General features: G+C 44.5%; 1 protein-coding gene across 1 annotated transcript; it reads left to right on the top strand.

The window, feature by feature from the left end:
* Positions 1-743: 743 nt before the first annotated feature.
* On the top strand, positions 744-5,191 carry LOC143363332 (uncharacterized). Its single transcript, XM_076803927.1, has 2 exons — positions 744-5,006; positions 5,102-5,191. Exons 1-2 carry the CDS (start codon positions 744-746, stop codon positions 5,189-5,191), a joined length of 4,353 nt encoding a protein of 1,450 aa, XP_076660042.1.
* The last annotated feature ends 12,670 nt before the right edge of the window (positions 5,192-17,861 follow it).

Below are 17,861 nucleotides of genomic sequence, written 5' to 3'. Positions count from 1 at the left end.
TCTGTTCGACACCAAGCTATAAATAGCCCGTTGTTGTTCTGGTCTCGTACATGTTGTCTTCGTCGATGCGATCGCTTCTGTTTCGTCCTTTCTTTGTGTCGCTCCTTCTCCGTCCTTCGTTCGTCTCTCTGCTATTGTTTCCCCAAATTTCAAACCACCCGTTTCTTCTAGATCCACCGATCGCGCCGACGGAGACAACGGTTTCTCGTCTGATCGACATTCGACCATACGCTTTCGGCTCGTACGCGTCTCGTTCACGCTCTCGGTACTCTAGCTTCAATCACGTTTTCGCGGCCGCTCCGCACGGATTCAAGCTCGAGCTTCCCGTACCTTCGAAAGTCCAAGTACGACTGTTCACAGTTTTCTACCATTATTGTTCGTCCCTTTCTATAATCTTCTTTCATCCGCGTCGCGAATCGTCTCGTCCCGCGTGCAAGATTTCCGTTCTTCCGCGGTCAAGATCATCCGTCGCGCCGCGAGCAAGATTTCCATTATCGCCGTTCCTCCGTGTTTGTCCGAGCGTCAGTGTACTGTGAGTTTTGTCTTTGAAATAAATAACCGTTGGTTCCGTGCATTTTCGTTTCTTGCGACATCCATTCGTCTCCTCCGGAACTTCATCCTTCTTTCCGGTGCTCTCATTCCGCGTCCACCGCTGGACGGTCCCGGCACTCGGCAATTCGCCGAACATAAATTTGGTCCTTCGAGCCGGATCGTGAGTGAGTGGAAAGGACACGAACGTGACTATGGCGGAACTCATCGCCACGCAAGAAACTCTTAAACGAGCCATCGAGCGGTCTCTTTCCAACCTGAAGAAGCTGGGCAAGACGAACTGGACAGTGGCTGGGATACACACGCGTATGAACCATCTCAAAACCCAGTGGGCGACTTTCGAAGCCAACGATGTGAAGATCTCCGCTGCCATCCCACCAGAGGATCGACCCTCCATGGCCTACTTCAAGGACAACTATCTCGTGACCACGGAGGAGACGTTCCTGCAGACTCTCACCTTCATGAACTCTGCCCTCGCCGATCTTACTCCGAAAGAAGTGAGTCACACCGCGTCGACCGACACTCCAGGTGCGTTCGCTCCGCCCGTCGCGCATCTTCCTCCGATTCCTCTCCAGCCGTTCGATGGCCGGTGCGAGGAATGGGAAGCCTTTCGGGACCGCTTTCAGTCGCTTATAATCGCGAACTCTTCTTTAAATAATTTTTCGCGTATGCATTACCTCGTTTCGTCGCTCGCCGGACGCGCACTCGGGTGCATCAGTAACCTTTCCGTTACTCAGGATAATTTTGCGATCGCTTGGAAAACGCTCACGTCGCGGTACGATAACCCTCGGCGCCTTCTCGCGAAATACCTAACCACATTGTTAGATCTGCATGCGCTCAATCGCGAATCTGCATCGGACTTGCAAAACTTGCGCGATCGCCTCGCTATGACCGTCTCGTCGCTCCGAAATCTTGGTAGAAGCGCTGCCGAGCTTTGGGACGACTTCCTTCTTCATCTTGCGGTACAAAAGCTCGATCCCGCGACGCGAAAGGCCTGGACTCTTCGGGCAGGCGACGACACGAAGTTTCCCTCCTTCGAAGAGTTCCAGACGTTTATCGATACGCGGGTGCGCGCGCTCGAAGACTTCGATTCCGGCGCGTCCGGCAAGATAGGAGCCTCCTCGTCACTTTCTGCGTCTCGCCCTTCGCGCAATCCCGCTCACTCTCACCTCGCGACAGCGTCGAAAAATTCGCAAGGAGCCTGTCCCTTATGTAAAGCTCATCATTATTTAGGCTATTGCTCCTCGTTTCTCGCGAAGAGCCCCCGGCAAAGACTTGAGATTGTTAAGCGGTTATCGTGCTGCCCGAATTGTCTCAGTTATAATCACGCGATTTCGTCGTGTGCCAGTAAACACACTTGCCGCATGTGTCAGAAGCGTCATCACTCGCTCTTGCACGACGAGTCGACCCCTGGGGCTCGGTCTTCCGCTGAGTCGTCCGGTACTCGCGAGTCCGTCTCCGCTGAAATCAATTCGCATTCAGCAACCGCAGGTTCAGCGGCTACCGGGTCGTCCATACTCTTAGCTACCGCGCGAATTCAAGTAAGCGTTCCCTCCGGTCGCAGCGTGATAATTCGTGCGTTAATTGACCAAGGCTCCGAAGCCAGTTTTGTGGCCGAGTCGGTTGTCCAGCTTTTGCGAGCGAAACGTAACCGTGTCGTCGCGTCGATTTCTGCCGTCGGCGGCGTTCACGCTGGGACTGTACGCCACGCAACCCATCTTCTGGTGTCGAATCGCACTTCTTCCGCGCCTTGTGTTCCGACCACGGCGTTGGTGCTCGGGTCAATGTCCACGTACAAACCCTCGCGAGTCCGAAATTGGCGTACTCTCGCGCATTTAGCCGATCTTTCTTGGGCTGATCACGACCCGTCTAGTTCTGACCCCATACAAATGATTCTCGGAGCCGACGTGTACCCTAGCATCATTCAACACGCGCAAAATACTATTTTTGGATGGGTCATTTCTGGACCCCTTCATAATTCATTGGACCGCGGTTTCTTCCGTCGTTCCGAACCCGTCTCAAATACAACGCAACTGTTCTCCACGCACCACTGCGTTCACGATAATTCTCTCGATGCGGACCTCCGCCGATTTTGGGAAATCGAGGAAATCCCACATGCCTCTCTTCTAACTCCCGCTGAGAAACGGTGTGAGCAATATTTTCGAGACTCTACGACTCGCACAACGAACGGTCGTTATATTGTTCGTCTTCCCTTCCGCTCAAACCCTCCGCTGAGGATCGGGCACTCGCGTTCGACAGCAGAACGGATCATGCTCCATCTCAACCGCAGATTTGAGTCAAATCCGAACCTTGCCTCAGAATATCGCGACTTCATGCAAGAATATGAACGGCTTGGCCACATGCGCTCCGCTGTGTCTTCGTCAAGTGATTCTCAATCGGTCTATATCCCTCATCATCCCGTTCTCCGCGAAGGTAGCAGCACGACGCACCTGCGCGTCGTGTTCAACGCCTCGAGTGTTACCACGAACGGATCATCGTTAAACGATCATCTTCTACCTGGTCCTAAACTACAAACGAATCTCTCTTCGGTCATTCTCCGCTGGCGCGCGTTTCGTTTTGTGTACACCGCGGATATTGCCAAGATGTACCGGCAGATCCTAGTGGATCCTCGGGATGTCAGTTACCAGCGTATCCTGTGGGCTCCTCACTCGGCGGACTCTATTCAAGAGTACGAATTGCTGACCGTCACGTATGGGATGACTTGCGCCCCATATCTCGCTCTTCGGGTACTCCAACGTTTGGTTGAGGATGAAGGCGACCGTTTCCTTTTAGCGTCTCCGATTCTCCGATCAAACACTTACATCGACGACCTTCTTTTCGGACACGATGATATCGCGTCTCTTCGGCATTGTCGAGATCAACTCATCAAATTGCTCCATTGTGGGAAATTTCACCTCCGGAAATGGGCCAGTAATCATCCTTCTCTCCTCTCTGACATTGACCCTTCCGATCATGGTCTAGCGTGCACGAAAGATCTGGCTCAAGATGATCAAGTAAAGGTTCTTGGAATCTGCTGGAATCCTTCCCAGGATACTTTTCAATTCAAGACATCCCTCTCGGACTCGTGTCCGTCAACCAAGCGTTCTATTTTGTCGACCATTGCCAAAATTTATGACCCTTTGGGATGGATCACTCCTGCTACTATTCTCGCGAAAGTTTTCATTCAAGAACTTTGGCGCCTCCGCGTTGGTTGGGACGAACCCATCCCGGTTCACAAACTCAGCAAATGGCGAACTCTTTACTCTCAATTGGCTCACCTTGACAAAGTGCAACTTCCCCGATGGATTGGTCTAATATCTACTACATCGCGAGTGGAGCTTCACGGTTTCTCCGATGCCTCAACAGTTGCGTATTCAGCCGTGGTTTATGCAAAATGCATCTCGTCCTCCGGCGAAATCACAATTTCCTTTCTCGCCGGCAAATCGAAGGTAGCTCCGCTAAATCCTTTGACGATACCACGGTTAGAATTGCAAGGTGCTTGTCTTATGATTCGCCTTATCGAATTTGTTCTCGAGTCATTCGACTCTCGACCAATACCTTGCGTGTGTTGGACTGACTCGACGGTCGTGCTTAACTGGATATCCCAGCATCCTTCGCGATGGAAGACTTTCGTCGCTAACCGCGTCGCTACAATTCAGACTCGCCTCCCTCAAGCTGAGTGGCGGCACGTCCCCACCGAATGCAATCCCGCCGATTGTGCCTCTCGAGGTCTCCTGAGCGACGATCTTCTAGGTTCCGATCTCTGGTGGCATGGTCCATCCTGGCTGCGTCGCGAGCGTTCCGAATGGCCGAACCGTCCACTCTTGGTCACCGACGACGTTCAACCGGAAGCCAAAGTCGTGTCGGCACATGTGGTTACCACTTTTCCACGGTGGGATCTGGAGAGCCGCTTCTCTTCGTGGCCGAAGCTCATCCGCGTCACCGCGTACATGTTTCGCTTCCTTCAAGCTTGTCGCAAAGGACCGTCGGCTCCTCGACCATCTCCGGTCGGTCGTGCTCTCACCGCAGCGGAATGTAATTCGGCGAAACTTTGGTGGCTCAAATACCTCCAATCAACTCTATTTCCTGTAGAGCTAGACGCACTCCGCCGCAAACGATATCTTTCAAGGAACTGTTCCATCTTATCTCTCGACCCATTCCTCGATAACGATGGGCTCCTTCGCGTCGGTGGTCGTCTACACCGCGCTCCACTACCGTTCAATTCAAAGCATCCGATTATTTTATCTTCTCATCCGCTTGTTCGGTTGATAATTGAACAGGCACATTTGCGCTCGTTGCACGGTGGCCTTCAACTCACTCTCAGCACTCTACGTCAGACTTTCTGGATTCTCCGCGCTCGCAGTTTAGTCAAAGCTGCAATTCATTCATGTGTTGTATGCGTGCGAGAAAGAGCTGCTGTCCCCGAGCAGCTGATGGGACGGCTACCGGAATCCCGGGTCTCTCCTCAAACAAAATGTTTTTCCCACTGCGGTGTGGACTATGCTGGACCAATTCAAGTTCGCGCTTCCGCCGGTCGTGGGATCACATCAAGGAAAGCCTATATCTCCTTGTTTGTTTGCTTGGCTACGAAAGCGATCCACCTCGAGTTGGTTTCCGACTATTCGACCCGCGCCTTTCTTAACGCCTACGTTCGATTTTGTGCACGACGCGGAATCCCTTCTGCCATTTATTCGGACAATGGGACCACGTTCGTCGGCGCTTCGCGGGAATTAACGCGCGCGTTTCGGGAGTCCCTGACAAATCCCGAGTTCTTAAACAAAGCCGCTAGCGATGGTGTCACCTGGCACTTTATTCCTCCTTCCGCTCCGCATTTCGGAGGGTTGTGGGAGGCCGGGGTGAAGAGTCTTAAACACCATTTAAAGCGAGTCGTCGGACCTCGCACCTTTACCTTTGAAGAATTCAGTACCCTTCTGTGCTCCATCGAGGCGTGCTTAAATTCGCGACCCATAGCGCCTTTGCGAGATTCTGTCGATGACTTTGACGTGTTAACCCCCGGTCATTTTCTAATTGGCTCTGCGCTCTCGGTCCCCCCACAACCTTCGCTTCTCGAGATTTCCGAAAATCGTCTGGCTCGTTGGCAGCTAGTCCGGCATACGACGGAGCGCTTTTGGAAAATTTGGATGAGCGATTATCTAAACACCCTCCAACAACGAAGCAAATGGCGTCGTGAACAACCGCCTCTGCGGACTGGTCAATTAGTTTTGCTGCGCAACTCGAATCTCCCTCCGTGCAAGTGGGAGCTTGGTCGGATCAAGCAACTCCATCCCGGCGACGACGGTCATGTCCGCGTGGTCACCGTCAAGACCTCGTCTACCGAATTGATGCGACCGATTGTAAAATTATGTCCGCTTCCCATCGATAGCGCTTCTCCATCAATGTAAAAAAAAAAAATGTCCATATATCGATATAGTTAGTTCTAAGTTTTGCGTTAAAATTAAGTTTCTGCGTTAATTTTAAGACTTCTGAAACTGAGGTTTCAGGGCTGGCGGTATGTTCGAGATTCGAACGATAACGGCTTGATCTAATTTCTGTTCGACACCAAGCTATAAATAGCCCGTTGTTGTTCTGGTCTCGTACATGTTGTCTTCGTCGATGCGATCGCTTCTGTTTCGTCCTTTCTTTGTGTCGCTCCTTCTCCGTCCTTCGTTCGTCTCTCTGCTATTGTTTCCCCAAATTTCAAACCACCCGTTTCTTCTAGATCCACCGATCGCGCCGACGGAGACAACGGTTTCTCGTCTGATCGACATTCGACCATACGCTTTCGGCTCGTACGCGTCTCGTTCACGCTCTCGGTACTCTAGCTTCAATCACGTTTTCGCGGCCGCTCCGCACGGATTCAAGCTCGAGCTTCCCGTACCTTCGAAAGTCCAAGTACGACTGTTCACAGTTTTCTACCATTATTGTTCGTCCCTTTCTATAATCTTCTTTCATCCGCGTCGCGAATCGTCTCGTCCCGCGTGCAAGATTTCCGTTCTTCCGCGGTCAAGATCATCCGTCGCGCCGCGAGCAAGATTTCCATTATCGCCGTTCCTCCGTGTTTGTCCGAGCGTCAGTGTACTGTGAGTTTTGTCTTTGAAATAAATAACCGTTGGTTCCGTGCATTTTCGTTTCTTGCGACATCCATTCGTCTCCTCCGGAACTTCATCCTTCTTTCCGGTGCTCTCATTCCGCGTCCACCGCTGGACGGTCCCGGCACTCGGCAATTCGCCGAACAGGCGTAGTACGTGTATAAGAATGTAATATATAATTCAACTGTATCGTGACGTGCTACTTGTAGCAAATGCTCTAATTATTGTTAACATATCGTTGTGTAATCCGCAGATAACTATAATTTGTAAGCATTTGACGATCTTGCAAGCCAAGATGAACAACGACACTACAATGTATCCATTCAATATTTTTCCCTAACACCTTTTCAGTAAGGAGACCAGAGAATTTACAAAGAAATAAACATTTCGATCAATCTGCATCTTTAGAGTTTGGATTGCAACGAAGTTTGTTAGTGTTTCTAAATTGAATGTTACAAATAAAATCGAGGTTGTTAGAAATATATTCAACGCGCTCACTCAACTGCTTCCCGCGCGCCCTCCAATCTATTCTTTTCTCGATGTATTTTTCTTCTTTATCTAACCACGCTCTCCTACCGCGTGTATATGTACAGAAATAAAGGCATGTATTATACAAAATAAGGTGAAGAGGTTTAATAGGACAACCTGAAGATCCTTCGGGAACATAAGGATTAACAAAATCAAACAGGTTATGGGCCCAGTAGCGTAAATTCGTTACGAACGGAAAACCTACCCTCAAGTGCCAATTTAACCTACAAAGTGCCACGTGTTCGCGATCAAGAACCTATTATACAAATAGTTAATCATGAGTCACAACACTCAAATAGACAAATTAACTAAAGATAATTATGATACGTGGAAAGAACGAATGGAGGCAATTCTTACGAAAAATGGTCTCTGGTGCTACGTCGATGGATCGAGACCGAAACCTGCTGAAAGGGAGAACAATGCCGACCAAATTGCAAATTGGGTAAGGAACGACAAAAAGGCGAAAGCTGATATAGTTCTCTCGTTAAGTGCATCCGAAATATGCCACGTGAAGAATCTTCAAACGTCAAGTGACGCTTGGACTGCGCTGGAAAGGGTATACGCTTCGAAAGGACCAGCAAAGAGGGCGACACTATTGAAGAAGCTGCTTTTCACAAGGCTCACGGAGGACGGTAGTATGGCAGATCACTTAAACAAATTATTTGATATTGTAGATAAATTGCAGCAAATGGACATACCAATTGCAAATGACCTGTTAACCATCGTAATTCTGTACAGTATCCCAAGAAGTTATGAAGGTTTCAGGTGTGCAATAGAATCCAGAGATACATTGCCTGATCCATACGCGTTGAAAATAAAAATTTTAGAAGAAGCTGAAGCAAGAAGCAGGCTCAATGAAGAAGACACGCATGATGCCCTTTACGTCAGGCAAGGAAATCCAAAATACACAAATAGTAAAACTAATAAAGAAGAAATGGCTGTTAAATATAAAAGCAACGACAGTACTTCAACGTACAAGCCTTACAAGAGCACATTTTGCAAAAAGCCTGGTCACAACGCCAGTGACTGCTGGAAGAAGAAATCTAATAGGCAACACCAAGCTAGTTATTGTGAAAAGGATTGCGAAGCCTTTATGACTCATGGCGATTATCAAAATGCATTGGCGCTGTCAGCACTTGGCGCTATCATCACTCGCAAGGATGTGTGGTGCTTGGACAGTGGGGCTACGTCACACATGTGCAATAACAAATCCTTGTTTTCAGAATTAAATACTGTCACAGGAAAAGATGTTGGATTGGACGTAAATAAAAGTGCAGAAATTAAGGGCATTGGAACGGTGTGCCTTACGCTGTCAAATGGAAAGGAAGTTATTAATGTGAGGTGCAAAAATACACTGTATGTGCCCGATTTGAAAACAAACCTGCTATCGGTGGCCAGCTTAACCAAAAATGGAAAGAAGGTTATATTTGTGGACGACAAAGCAACAATAAGGAATGCTGAAGGGCAAATAGTTGCAGTAGCCCCAAAGGTAGGAAACTTATATTTTCTGAAACCTTCACCAATCTCATTCAAGGCAACTACGCGTGAAATAGAAGAGACAGCGAACATGGCAGAAACCTCTAATGAACTATGGCATTTGAGATATGGACATCTCAATGCAGCAGACTTGAAGAGTTTAATATCCAAACAAATGGTGAAGGGTTTGACGATGAACCTGAACAATAATATGCTCACCAGTGAAACCTGCATAAAGGGTAAGCAAACTAAAATTCCATTCACTCCATCGACCCATAAGAGCAAACAACCACTTGAATTGATACATTCAGATGTTTGTGGGCTGATGCGTACCACATCTATTGGTGGGGCAAAATATTTTGCTAGCTTTATAGACGACAAAACAAGGTGGACGAAGATATGCTTCTTAAAGTCAAAGGATCAAGTGAAAGAAGCTTTTAAAGAATTCAAGGCTCTAGCTGAAAATGAAATTGGTAAAAAGATCAAGACCTTAAGAACGGATAATAGACTCGAATATTGCGGTAAGGAGTTCAACAAACAACTAAGTGAGTGGGGAATTAAGCATGAAAGAACTGTTGCATACACGCCACAACAAAGTGGTGTCGCTGAGAGGTTGAATAGAACACTCGTCGAAATGGCAAGATGTATATTAATACACGCTGATCTACCAAAGAAATTCTGGGCATAAGCGATAAATACCTCGATGCGCATAAGGAACTGATCTGCTACTAAGGCTTTGAAGGATGTCACACAGTACGAATGTTGGTTTGGAAAGAAGCCTGACGTATCACATTTTAGGATTTTTGGATGCAAAGCATACACTTTAGAAAATACGCCTAGGATAGGATAGAGGATTGGATACGATAGGGGACATTACAGGAAAGAGGAAAGGATATGCTAGAGGATACGATATTATAGAGGATAGGATAGGATAGAAGATCGGATAGGATAGAGGATTGGATAGGATAGAGGATAGGATAGGATAGAGGATAGGATAGGATAGAGGGTAGGATAGGATAGAGGATAGGATAGGATAGAGGATAGGATATAGGATAGAGGATAGGATATAGGATTGGATAGGATAGAGGATTGGATAGGATAGAGGGTAGGATAGGATAAAGGATAGGATAGAGGATTGGATAGTATAAAGGATAGGAGAGGATAGAGGATAGGATAGGATTGAGAATAGGATAGGATAGTGGATAGGATAGCATAGAGCAGACGATAGAGGAAAGGTTAGGATAGAGGATAGGATAGGATAGAGAATAGGATAGGATATATGATATTATTGGATAGAGGATACGATATTGTAGAGGATAGGATAGGATAGAGGATAGGATAGGATATATGATATTATTGGATAGAGGATACGATATTGTAGAGGATAGGATAGGATAGAGGATAGGATAGAGGATAGGATAGGGGATTGGATAGGATAGAGCATAGGATACGATAGAGGATAGGATAGGATAGGATACAGAATAGGATAGGATAGATGATAGGATAGGGGATTGGTTAGGATAGAGGACAGGAGATGATAGAGGATAGGATAGAGGATAGGATAGGATAGAGGATAGGATACGATAGAGGATAGGATAGGATAGAGGATAGGATATAGGATTGGATAAGATAGAGGATTGGATACGATAGAGGATAGGATAGGATGGAGTATAGGATAGGTTTGAGGATAGGATAGGGTTGAGGATAGGATAGGGTGGAGGTTAGGATAGGATAGAGGATAGGAGACGATAGAGGTTAGGATAGGATAGAGGATAGGAGACGATAGAGGTTAGGATACGGTAGAGGATAGGATAGGATAGAGCATATAATAGGATAGATGATATTAAAGGCAAGAGGATAGGATATGATAGAGGCTACGATATTATACAGGATAGGATAGGATAGAGGATCGGATAGGATAGGATAGAGGATAGGATAGGGGATTAGATAGGATAGACGACAGTAGACGATAGAGGATAAGATAGGGGATTGGATAGGATAGAGGACAGGAGACGATAGAGGATAGGATAGGATAGAGGATCGGATAGGATAGGATAGGATAGATGATAGGATAGGGGATTGGATAGGATAGAGGACAGGAGATGATAGAGGATAGGATAGGATAGAGGATAGGATAGTATAGAGGATAGGATAGGATAGAGGATAGGATAGGATAGAGGATAGGATATAGGATTGGATAGGATAGAGGATTGGATACGATAGAGGATAGGATAGGATGGAGTATAGGATAGGATTGAGGATAGGATAGGGTTGAGGATAGGATAGGGTGGAGGATAGGATAGGATAGAGGATAGGATATAGGATTGGATAGGATAGAGGATAGGATACGATACGGGATAGGATAGAGGATAGGATACGATACGGGATAGGATAGGATAGGATAGGATAGAGAATAGAATAGGAAAGATGATATTATAGGATTGAGGACAGGATAGGATAGTGGATTGGATAGGGTAGAGCAGACGATAGAGGATAGGATAGGATAGAGGATAGGATAGGATAGAGAATATAATAGGATAGATGATATTATATGATAGAGGATAGAATATGATAGAGGATACGATATTATAGAGGATACGATAGGATAGAGGATAGGATAGGATAGAGGATAGGATAGGGGATTGGATAGGATAGAGGATAGGAGACGATAGAGGATAGGATACGGTAGTAGATAGGATAGGATAGAGAACAGGACAGGGTAGATGATATTATAGGCAAGAGGATAGGATATGATAGAGGATACGATATTATATAGGATAGGATAGGATAGAGGATAGGATAGGGTAGAGGATAGGATAGGGGATTGGATAGGTTAGAGGATAGGAGACGATAGAGGATAGGATACGGTAGAGGATAGGATAGGATAGAGAACAGGTCAGGGTAGATGATATTATAGGCAAGAGGATAGGATATGATAGAGGATACGATATTATAGAGGATAGGATACGATAGACGATCGGATAGGATAGGATAGAGGACAGTAGACGATAGAGGATAGGATAGGATAGAGGATAGGATAGGATAGAAGATACGATATTATAGAGCATAGGATAGGATAGCGGATAGGACAGGATAGAGGATAGGATAGGATTAAGGATAGGATAAGAAAGAGGATAGGATAGGATAGAGGATACGATATTATAGATGTTAGAATAGGATCGAGTATTGGATAGGATAGAGAATAGGGTAGGGGATTGGATAGGATAGAGGATAGGATATAGGATTGGATAGGATAGAGGATAGGATACGATAGAGGATACGATAGGATAGGATAGAGGATACGATAGGATAGGATAGAGAATAGGATAGGATAGATGATATTGTAGGATAGAGGATAGGATAGGATAGAGGATACAATATAGGATTGGATAGGATAGAGGATAGGATAGGAAAGAGGATAGGATAGGATAGAGAATGGGATAGGATAGAGGATAGGATAGGATAGAGGATAGGATAGGATTGAGGATAGGATAGGATTGAGGATAGGATAGGATAGATGATAGGATAGGATAGAGGATAGGATAGGATAGAGGATAGGATAGGATAGAGGATAGGATAGGATAGAGGATAGGATAGCATAGAGGATAGGATAGGATAGAGGATAGGATAGGATAGAGGATAGGATAGGATAGAGGATAGGATAGGATAGAGGATAGGATAGGATAGGATAGAGGATAGGATAGGATAGATGATATTGTAGGATAGAGGAAGGATAGTAGAGGATACCATAGGATAGATGATATTATGGGATAGAGGATAGTATAGGATACAGGATAAGATATTATAGAGGATAGGATAGGGTAGAGGATAGGATAGGATAGAGAATATTATAGGATAGTGGATAGGATAGGATAGAGGATAGGTTAGGATGGAGGATAGGATACGATAGAGGATAGGATAGGATAAAGGATAGAGGATAGGATAGAGGATAGGATAGGATAGAGGATACGATATTATAGAGGATAGGATAGAGGATAGGACAGGATGGAGGATAGGATAGGTTAGAGGCTCGGATAGGATAGAGGATTGGATAGGATAGAGGATACGATCTTCTAGAGGATAGGATAGGATAGAGGAAAGGATTGGATAGTGAATAGGATAGAGGATAGGATAGAGGATTGGATAGGATAGAGGATATTATAGGATAGAGGATATGATAGGATAGCGGATAGGATAGGATGAAGTATAGAATAGAATTGAGGATAGGATAAAGAATATTATAGGATAGATGATATTATAGGATAGAGGATAGAATATGATAGAGGATACGATATTATAGAGCATAGGATAGGATAGAAGATAGGATAGGATAGGTGATAGGATAGGATAGAGGATAGAGGATTGGATAGGATAGAGGATAGGATATAATACAGGATATGATAGGATAGAGGATAGGATAGGATTGAGGATAGGATAGGATAGAGGATAGGATAGGATAGAGGATAGGAGAGGATAGAGGATAGGATAGCATAGAGGATAGGATTGAGGATAGGATAGGATAGAGGATTGGATAGGATACAGGATAGGAGACGATAGAGGATAGGATATGATAGAGCTTAGGAAAGGGGATTAGATAGGATAGAGGATAGGATACGATAGAGGATAGGATAGGATAGGGGATAGGATAGGATAGAGGATAGGATAGGATAGAGTATAGGATAGGATAGAGGATAGGATAGGATAGAGAATAGGATAGGAAAGAGGATAGGATAGGATAGTGGATAGGATAGGATAGAGGATATGATAGGATAGAGTATGGGATAGGGAAGAGGATGGGATAGGATAGAGAATAGCGTAGGATAGATGATATTATAGGATAGAGGATAGGATAGGATTCGATTGAGGATAGCATATGATAGAGGATAGGATAGAGTATAGGATAGAGGATTGGAAAGGATAGAGGATAGAGGATAAGATAGGATAGAGGATAGGATAGGATAGAGGATAGGATAGGATAGAGGATAGGATAGGATTGAGGATAGGATAGGATAGAAGATAGGATAGGATATAGGATAGGATAGAAGATAGGATAGGATATAGGATAGGATAGAAGATAGGATAGGATATAGGATAGGATAGGATAGAGGATAGGATAGGATAGAGGATAGGATAGGATAGAGGATAGGATAGGATAGAGGATAGGATAGGATAGAGGATAGGATAGGATAGAGGATAAGATATTATAGAGGATAGGATAGGGTAGAGGATAGGATAGGATAGAGGATAGGATAGAGGATGGGATAGGATAGAGGATACGATAGGATAGAGGATAGGATAGGATAGAGGATAGGATAGGATAGAGGATAGGATAGGATAGAAGATAGGATAGGATAGGATAGAGGATAAGATATTATAGAGGATAGGATAGGGTAGAGGATAGGATAGGATAGAGGATTGGATAGGATAGACGATAGGATAGGATAGAGGATAGGATATGATAGAGGATAGGATAGGATAGAGTATAGGATATGATAGAGGATAGGATGGGATAGATGATAGGATAGGATAGAGGATAGGGTAGGATAGAGGATAGGATAGGATAGAGTATAGGATAGGATAGAGGATAGGATGGGATAGAGGATAGGATAGGATAGAGGATAGGGTAGGATAGAGGATAGGATAGGATAGGGGATTGGATCGGATACAGGATAGGATACGATAGAGGATAGGATAGGATAGAGGATAGGATAGGATAGAGGATAGGATAGGATAGAGGATAGGATACGGTAGAGGATAGGATAGGATAGAGGATAGGATAGAGGATAGGATAGAGGATGGGATAGGATAGAGGATAGAGGATAGGATAGGACAGAGGATAGGACAGGATAGAGGATAGGATAGGATAGAGGATAGGATAGGATTGAGGATAGGATAGGATAGAAGATAGGATAGGATATAGGATAGGATAGGATAGCACGGAGGATAGGATACGATAGATGATATGATAGGATAGGATAGAGGATAGGATAGCATGGAGGATAGGATAGGATTAAGGATAGGATAGGTTAGAGGATAGGATAGGATAGAGGATAGGATAGGATAGAGGATAGGAAATGATAGAGGATAGGATAGGATAGAGGATAGGATAAAGGATTGGATAGGATAGAGGACAGGATACGATAGAGTATAGGATAGGATAGAGGATAGGATAGGATAGAGAATAGGATAGGAAAGAGGATAGGATAGGATAGTGGATAGGATAGGATAGAGGATATGATAGGATAGAGTATGGGATAGGGAAGAGGATGGGATAGGATAGAGAATAGCGTAGGATAGATGATATTATAGGATAGAGGATAGGATAGGATAGTGGATAGGATAGGATAGAGGATATGATAGGATAGAGTATGGGATAGGGAAGAGGATGGGATAGGATAGAGAATAGCGTAGGATAGATGATATTATAGGATAGAGGATAGGCTAGGATTCGATTGAGGATAGCATATGATAGAGGATAGGATAGAGTATAGGATAGAGGATTGGAAAGGATAGAGGATAGAGGATAGGATAGGATAGAGGATAGGATAGGATAGAGGATAGGATAGGATAGAGGATAGGATAGGATTGAGGATAGGATAGGATAGAAGATAGGATAGGATATAGGATAGGATAGAAGATAGGATAGGATATAGGATAGGATAGGATAGAGGATAGGATAGGGTAGAGGATAGGATAGGATAGAGGATAGGATAGAGGATGGGATAGGATAGAGGATACGATAGGATAGAGGATAGGATAGAGGATAGGATAGGATAGAGGATAGGATAGGATAGAGGATAGGATAGGATAGAAGATAGGATAGGATAGGATAGAGGATAAGATATTAAATAGGATAGGATAGGGTAGAGGATAGGATAGGATAGAGGATTGGATAGGATAGAAGATAGGATAGGATAGAGGATAGGATATGATAGAGGATAGGATAGGATAGAGTATAGGATAGGATAGAGGATAGGATGGGATAGAGGATAGGATAGGATAGAGGATAGGGTAGGATAGAGGATAGGATAGGATAGGGGATTGGATCGGATACAGGATAGGATACGATAGAGGATAGGATAGGATAGAGGATAGGATAGGATAGAGGATAGGATAGGATAGAGGATAGGATACGATAGAGGATAGGATAGGATAGAGGATAGGATAGAGGATAGGATAGAGGATGGGATAGGATAGAGGATAGAGGATAGGATAGGACAGAGGATAGGACAGGATAGAGGATAGGATAGGATAGAGGATAGGATAGGATTGAGGATAGGATAGGATAGAAGATAGGATAGGATATAGGATAGGATAGGATAGCACGGAGGATAGGATACGATAGATGATATGATAGGATAGGATAGAGGATAGGATAGCATGGAGGATAGGATAGGATTAAGGATAGGATAGGTTAGAGGATAGGATAGGATAGAGGATAGGATAGGATAGAGGATAGGAAATGATAGAGGATAGGATAGGATAGAGGATAGGATAGGATAGAGGATAGGATAGGATAGAAGATAGGATAGGATAGAGGATAGGATAGGATAGAGGATAGGATAGGATAAAGGATAGGATAGAATAGAGGATAGGATAGGATAGAGGATAGGATAGAGGATGGGATAGGATAGAGGATACGATAGGATAGAGGATAGGATAGAGGATAGGATAGAGGATAGGATAGGATAGAGGATAGGATAGGATAGAGGATAGGATAGGATAGAGGATAGGATAGGATAGAGGATAGGATAGGATAGAAGATAGGATAGAGGATAGGATAGGATAGAGTATAGGATAGGATAGAGGATAGGATAGGATATAGGATAGGATGGGATTGAGGATAGGATAGGATAGAAGATAGGATAGGATATAGGATAGAATAGGATAGAGGATAGGATAGGATAGAGGATAGGATAGGATAGGATAGGATAGAGGATAGGATAGGATAGAGGATAGGATAGGATAGAGGATAGGATAGGGGATTGGATAGGATAGAGGATAGGATAGGATAGAGGATAGGATAGGATAGAGGATAGGATAGGATAGAGGATATGATAGGATAGATGATAGGATATGATAGAGTATAGGATAGGGGATTGGATTGGATAGAGGCTAGGATAGGATAGAGGATAGGATATAATACAGGATATGATTGGACAGAGGATAGGATATAATACAGGATATGATTGGACAGAGGATAGGATAGGATAGATGATATTATAGGATAGAGGACAGGATAGGATAGAGGATACGATCTTATAGAGGATAGGATAGGATAGAGGAAAGGATAGGATAGTGGAAAGGATTGGATAGAGAATAGGATAGAGGATAGGATAGAGGATTGGATAGGATAGAGGATATTATAGGATAGAGGATAGGATATGATAGAGGATACGATATTATAGAGGATAGGATGGAGTATAGGATGGAATTGAGGATAGGATAGGGTTGAGGATTGGATAGGATAGAGGATAGGATTGGATAGAGGATAGGATTGGATAGAGGATAGGATAGGGGATTGGATAGGATAGACGAGAGGATAGGACAGGATAGCGGAAAGGATAGGATAGAGTATAGAATAGGATAGACGATATGATAGGAAAGATGATAGGATATGTTAGAGTATAGGATAGGTGATTGGATAGGATAGAGGATAGGATAGGATAGAGAATACTATAGGATAGAGGATAGGATAGGATAGAGGACAGGATAGGCTAGAGGATAGGATAGGATAGAGGATAGGACACAGGATAGGGTAGGACAGAGGATAGGATAGGGTGGAGGATAGCATAGGAGAGATGATATGATGGGATAGAGGATAGTATAGGATAGAGGATAAGATATTATAGAGGATAGGATAGGGTAGAGTATAGGATAGGATAGTGGATATTATAGGATAGTGGATAGGATAGGATAGAGGATATGATAGGATAGAGTATAGGATAGGGCAGAGTATGGGATAGGATAGAGGATACGATAGGATGGAGGATAGGATAGAGGATAGGATAGGAAAGAGGATAGGATAGGATAGAGGGTAGGATAGGATAGACGATAGGATAGGATTGAGGATAGGATAGATGATAGGATAGAGGATAGGATAGGGTAGAGGATAGGATAGGATAGAGGATAGGATAGGATTGAGGATAGGATAGGATAGAAGATAGGATTGGATATAGGATAGGATAGGATAGGATAGAGGATAGGATAGGATAGGAT

The sequence above is a fragment of the Halictus rubicundus genome, unplaced genomic scaffold (assembly GCF_050948215.1).
Source record: "Halictus rubicundus isolate RS-2024b unplaced genomic scaffold, iyHalRubi1_principal scaffold0034, whole genome shotgun sequence".
NCBI classification, from domain to species: domain Eukaryota; kingdom Metazoa; phylum Arthropoda; class Insecta; order Hymenoptera; family Halictidae; genus Halictus; species Halictus rubicundus.
Note: the sequence above shows the minus strand (reverse complement) of the source record. Positions and strands in the feature narration are given on the sequence as shown.

Excerpts from the sequence above, each read along its gene's own strand:
- LOC143363332 (XM_076803927.1), top strand. The coding sequence starts at position 744 with ATGGCGGAACTCATCGCCACGCAAGAAACTCTTAAACGAGCCATCGAG. Across the intron at positions 5,007-5,101 it reads GACGGCTACCGGAATCCCGG|GAAAGCCTATATCTCCTTGT; the intron begins GTCTCTCCTCAA and ends GATCACATCAAG.